The sequence below is a fragment of the Brassica napus genome, chromosome A9, assembly GCF_020379485.1.
Source record: "Brassica napus cultivar Da-Ae chromosome A9, Da-Ae, whole genome shotgun sequence".
Classification (NCBI taxonomy): domain Eukaryota; kingdom Viridiplantae; phylum Streptophyta; class Magnoliopsida; order Brassicales; family Brassicaceae; genus Brassica; species Brassica napus.
The window spans coordinates 2,632,523-2,638,522 of NC_063442.1; the positions used below are offsets into that span (position 1 = coordinate 2,632,523).

Genomic DNA, 6,000 nt, shown 5'->3' on the forward strand with positions numbered 1-6,000 from the left:
AAGGAATCGGATAGAACCGCCAGGGATCGGACGTTTGAATAAACGGCTAGAGAAACCCCTCGATGGACAGCAATGGCTTCTGCCATTGGTCAACCTTATATATTTTATCGTATTGACTAGGATTTATTTATTTAACTCCCCGGGAAAAGGGGATACACATTTTATTTTATTTTGTGAAAATAACACTAACATCTTTTTCCTTGTTTTGCAAGATTGGTTCTTTTGAAATAGAAATCGGGATTCAACAGCAATGTTAGTTCTGCTAAACTTTGTTGACAAAATCGACCAATCGATCGATTATAAGCACGCGGAAATTTGCGAGAGTATAAGCACGCGGAAAACAACGGAGATTACGGATAAACTATAGAAGATAGTATAGGTATTTATAAATATATATTACAAGATTTCCATATACAATCATGTAAGAAACTTAATGTCATTAACAAAAAAAATTGTAAAGATAAGAAACTTATATTGTTTTTGTTTAACATAAACATGCATTTATTTATCTCTATATAAAATACGTATATGTTTGGTAAATTGATTAATTACTAGACATATTTACAATAGTTCCATGATATTTCTTGTGTTTTACTTTTGTCATTATTGTGGCAATAAAAATAGAAATAAAGATACATAAAATGGTATGATGAGAAACATAGTATTTTCTCATGTAAATCAGACACGGTATTGTTATTTGGAATGACATTCTATCAACGAAAACTTCGTTTAAACATATGAACAGTTGACAAAAAAAATTGCTGCCACTTAGAACTTAACAAAACTCATATAAAACATCTGATTGATGACTATTGTATAATATTATCAACATATATTGGATCGTAAAAAAAAAAGAAGTTATAGATATATAAAAACAAATTACGATCCAATATAAACAAATGTTAGAATTAGATAGAAAAAGTAATAGTTGACAAAAAGAGTAGTAGGTGGCAGAAAAGAGCAGTAAAGAAATCATGTCAAGCTAAGGAATTGGTATCCAATGTTTAATTTCTTTCAAATCAACTAGCTAGACTTTCTGATATATGCATTGTTATATAATAAGTTACTGAGTTCGAGAGACAAGCGCAGAACACCATGCAAACATTAGGTCAACCCTAACGCCAAAACAAGTAAAGAAAAAACGCCAAGAAAAGACGAATGGTAATAAGATACGCAGCTCATGTACATATTAGTTAGTGAATACGTTTGAATTAAATAATTAAGAAGGATTTGGTAAAGAAGGTTAAGGAGGGGATAAAGAGAAAAGCTCAAGTACAATGATAAAGAAAACAAAGAAGAAAAAGGGTTCACACAAACATCCCCTCCCATAAACAAACAAACAATCACACTCACTCCCATCTGTCCAAATCCAATTTCATCTTCACATATACTTTACTTGCACAATACACATACGTAGATATATATAACCATTCTTTTATGCATATATATTTTTTCTTTTCCAAAGACCATTCTTATATTTGAACCATAATTTTTATGCTCCTAAGTTGGAAATTCGTCCTAGTCCTCTAAACTTCAATATAATTGTTTTTCTTTAAATAAACAATTATGTGAATATATAAAATCCGTATAGCTAACATTTATTAGTATGAAAAACTGACATCAGTTGTTAAATTAATGTGGCCAAAATTACCCTGTAGGCTGTAGTTGAAAACCAACACTTAAGTCTAGTGTTGGTTACTCACAATATAAAAGCCCATGAATCAAATTTGGATAACGCTGTCATCTTTTCATTCACTTAAGGGCTTGTACAGTTAACCAAACGCATATCCACAAGATAATAATCACTACGTTTGTTTTACTACGTGCAGTGACTAGTGAGTGATTAAGTGACATATCTTGAACTAGCCCTGCGACTTTTGTCCTAACCGAACGGGCCGAACCAAAATTTTTGGTTTTCGGTTCAGTTTCGGTTTAGTTCAGTACGATTTGAAAAGTAATTCGGTTTTCGGTTCGGTTTGGTTTTCGAATTTCAAAAAAAAAAGTTTAAAAACCGAAAACCCCCGAAAATAACCAAAAAAACCGAAAATATCTGAAATAACTGAATTTAACCGAAAACATCTGTTTTTTTTTTGGAAAATTAGACTAGAATTAACCAAAAACAAAAAAAATCCGTTATTTTCGGAAATAATTTTGAAAACCGAAATTAACCGATAACCAAACCGAACCGAAATTTAATTCGGTTAATTTCGGAATAGGTTTTAAAAATTCCGGTTAACCAAAAACCGATGGTTCGGTTCGGTTTTGGAAAACCAAAGTCGCAGGGCTATCTTGAACTATGGCATGAACAACCTTTTCAAATATGTGTACATTTGAGGTGACTAGATATCATAAAGAAAAAAACAATAACATGATTTGCATGAAGATGAAAGTATTCATTACAAAGAAGAGGAAGACACCGACTAGCAAAAGGGTTTGACAAATGGTGAAACTATCATTAGAAGTCTAAAATGAATAGGTTCATAACTGAGAACTGAGGTCACCAAGTACGGAAACAGAAACAGTAACAGAGTTCATATAACTAAATAGATTTAACAACATCAAAGATCACTCGTTTATTGAGGGACCAACCAATATCAAACTTGAATTGCAATCACTGACTCTTGGAAGTTGGAAGAAACATAGATACGTGACATACGTCTATATAGTTCACCAACCTGAAAACAAACACACACACATGGGAGGAGATCATGAGTTTCACATGTTCCTTTTTATTTTCCGGCTTCTTGGATTGATGAACAATACTCAGCATGCAAGTTACCTGGATTCATAAATGCATCAAACAAGTTCAAGAACAAGAGCAGAAGCACCTCCTCCTCCGTTGCACACTCCTCCCACACCGTACTTTCCGTTTCTCTTCTTCAGTATCCCAAGTAATGTGATTAGAATACGGGCTCCACTACAGCCTAGAGGATGTCCTAAGGAGACAGCTCCTCCATTTACATTCACCTTCTCCTGTTGAATGCCAAAAGAAAACACTTGAGTAAGCTGATTGAGAAGATGAGGTTTAGTAGACTCAGATGATGTAAGAAGACTGACCGGACCAATCCCTAGTAGCTTTTGATTTGCAAGTGCTACAACCTGCAAAAAAAGGCAGTTCAATAAAAATTAGCCGTCACAGAGTTTTCTGTATTCTTTAGGGGGAAGAAGACAGTTATTTCTTACTGCAAATGCTTCATTGATCTCATAGTAATCAACTTGAGAAGATTCCAAACCAGCATGTGCAATAGCTTTTGGTATCGCAAGAGCAGGAGCAGTAGTGAAAAACTCTGGTTCCTGTAGGGTTTGGGTCTCACTCAATGAATGGAACAAATTGCATTTTAAGAAAGGGAGGCAGTATCATAAGCGATGTACCTGAGCTGCATCACCATAACCTTTAATTTTTGCGAGTACTTGAAGTCCTAGCTGAAGCGCTTTCTCTCCACTCACTAAGACAAGGGCAGCTGCACCATCACTGTTCAGAGGGAAACAAAAAACTTTACTTAAGAAAAACAGAAGTTAAAACTCTAGATGAGAATATAACCTTATGCTAGAGGCATTTCCAGCGGTAACAGTGCCTCCATTCTCCTTGAAACTCGGACGGAGTTTTCTCAGTTTTGCAGCATCAAACTGAGATAGTAAGAGATCATACATGTAGCAAAGCATACTAATTTAGTTCTCAATTGTTGTTTACATGTAAAAATAGTATGCAACAGGTGAGTAACAAGAAGAAAGACAGGTTCATGTTCACTGGAGAACATAGGCCTGCGGTTATTAACCGAACCAAACCTGTCGAAAAAATTTCAGTTTGTTTCGGTTAGAGAGTCCGGTTCAATTCAGCAACTAAAACAAAATTTCAGTTTTTGTTTCGGTAATCAGTTAGTTTGGTTTTCTAAAAAGAAAAAATTTTACCAAACAATACCAATGTTAACCAAATTTCTTTCCGGTTCATTTCGGCGAGATTTCAACCGACACGAACTAACCGACCGGAGCTAACCGAAGAAACTGACCCGCAGGACTAGGAGAACATATATCAGGGCATTAATGTATGTATAATCTATATAACCAAAAGGACACAAAACTCACCTTCCCAAGACCTTCATCCTTGTCAACAATGGTTGATGGCCTACCCCTTCCTCCAGAAACTTCAACCTGTATGACCAATCAATTATTGTATTCACCAAGTATATATATATGGGCATTAACAAAAGATGATACAAAAATATACTAACCGGGACGATCTCCCATGTGAAGGCGCCAGCTTCTTGAGCAGCAATACCACGCTCAAAACTCTGAACAGCGTAGTCATCCTGCATATTCATCAATTCGACACCAATCAACTAGTTAATGTTTTGCGTTTCAATGAAACCTACTAAACATACAACAAGCATCACGGTTTTAAGGAACAACATACTTGCTGCTCCCTAGTTATCTGAAACTTCTCAGCGCATAACTCTGCACAGCTTCCCATCCCACAGTCGTTATAGACATCCCACAGTCCATCCTTAAGCATCCCATCTACTAGAGAATCATGACCAAACCGAGATCCTTTCCTGCATTAAAATTTTTTTTGAATAAGAAACTACTGAAATAGATATATGCACATACTTCATCATTTTACCTAGCTTCTGCCAGGTATTTTGGTGTATTAGACATGCTTTCCATGCCACCCGCAACGACTACATCATTGATCCCCAACTGGATACTCTGAGCAGCAATCACCACCGCTGAAACCACATAAAACATTATCTCCCTCATCTTATTTTCCTGAACGATACCAAAAAAAAAACAGAGTTCTCACCTTTCATGCCTGAAGCACACACCTTGTTGACTGTAGTACAGATAACAGAGTTAGGGATCCCTGCACCTAAAGCAGCTTGACGAGCAGGAGCTTGGCCCAAATTAGCACTAAGAACATTGCCAAACACAACTTCTTGGACCAGAGACGGGTCAACATTTGCCCTCTTCAGAGCAGCTGGAAGCAGTACAAAAGCAAAAGCAGAGTCAACTACATAACCGTACAACAGAGAACTCCTCTGTTTTTAAGGAAAAACAGACCTGTGATAGCAACGGATCCAAGCTTTGTAGCGGGTAAGGACGAGAGAGATCCGAGAAAGCCACCCATTGGAGTGCGTGCAACACCCACAATGCAAACATCTGTAACAACACCGTTTATTAAAAACAGAATTGTAACATAATACCGAGTTGTGATATGTGAGGTTCAGTAAACAATGATTTCGAGCTTTCGGAAATTAACCGACCGACGTCGGATGGGATGGGGTCCACGGGTCGAGAGAGCGGGCGTGGGTGGCCCATTAGCCGTGGACGGTCGGGGCGTTATAAGAAGAATCAGGAAGAGAAGAGAGTGTGGTAAAGAGAGATACCTCTGGGATTGACGGAGTCTGCTGAATGGGCCATCGGAAATCTACACAATGGAGTCGAATGGTTGGAAAGTCAACAATGGACAAGTCTCATCAAAGAGGTAGATCCATTTAATAAAGAGGTTCACGAGAAATGCGGAGATCTAGTGGGATCGCTTACCTTATACTTCAGTTCAGAGAGCGCGCGAAGGACGGAGGAAGCTGATGGAAGTGACGTGTTTCCGTATATGATAACGACAATCAGTTCTGCAATATAGCTGGAACAGAGAGAGAGAGAGTGTGTGTTGTATAAAAAACAGAGTGTCTTGGTTGGTGAATGAGCGACGATAACTACGATGAAGCGCAACACGACGGATATGTGATCTCTACTTAAAAATCTTTGTTTTCTTTTTAAATTAATTTATTGTATATTTATCCTATCAACCCCATATTTTACATGAATTCTAACATATGGCAATATTTTTTTTTTAAATTAGGTAATTAACTTGAAACTTTAACTATTTACAAAAAGTTATGATTGATGTTCTCAACTTTTTGTAAAAAAAAAGAAAGGTAATTGACATGAAACTTTAGCTATTTACAAATACTAATCTATTTCAACAAAAATTAGATAATTTTTTTA

At 36.5% G+C, this 6,000-nt stretch overlaps 1 protein-coding gene across 1 annotated transcript; it reads right to left on the reverse strand.

The window, feature by feature from the left end:
* Window positions 1-2,351: 2,351 nt before the first annotated feature.
* On the reverse strand, window positions 2,352-5,768 carry LOC106365822 (acetyl-CoA acetyltransferase, cytosolic 1). Its single transcript, XM_013805320.3, has 14 exons — window positions 5,539-5,768; window positions 5,382-5,422; window positions 5,056-5,154; window positions 4,799-4,972; window positions 4,619-4,724; window positions 4,412-4,550; window positions 4,230-4,307; window positions 4,084-4,149; window positions 3,542-3,627; window positions 3,373-3,472; window positions 3,184-3,294; window positions 3,058-3,099; window positions 2,780-2,973; window positions 2,352-2,675 (listed from the first exon to the last, which is right to left on the reverse strand). Exons 2-13 carry the CDS (start codon window positions 5,413-5,415, stop codon window positions 2,797-2,799), a joined length of 1,212 nt encoding a protein of 403 aa, XP_013660774.2. The 5' UTR covers window positions 5,416-5,422; window positions 5,539-5,768; the 3' UTR covers window positions 2,352-2,675; window positions 2,780-2,796.
* Between the last annotated feature and the right edge of the window lie 232 nt (window positions 5,769-6,000).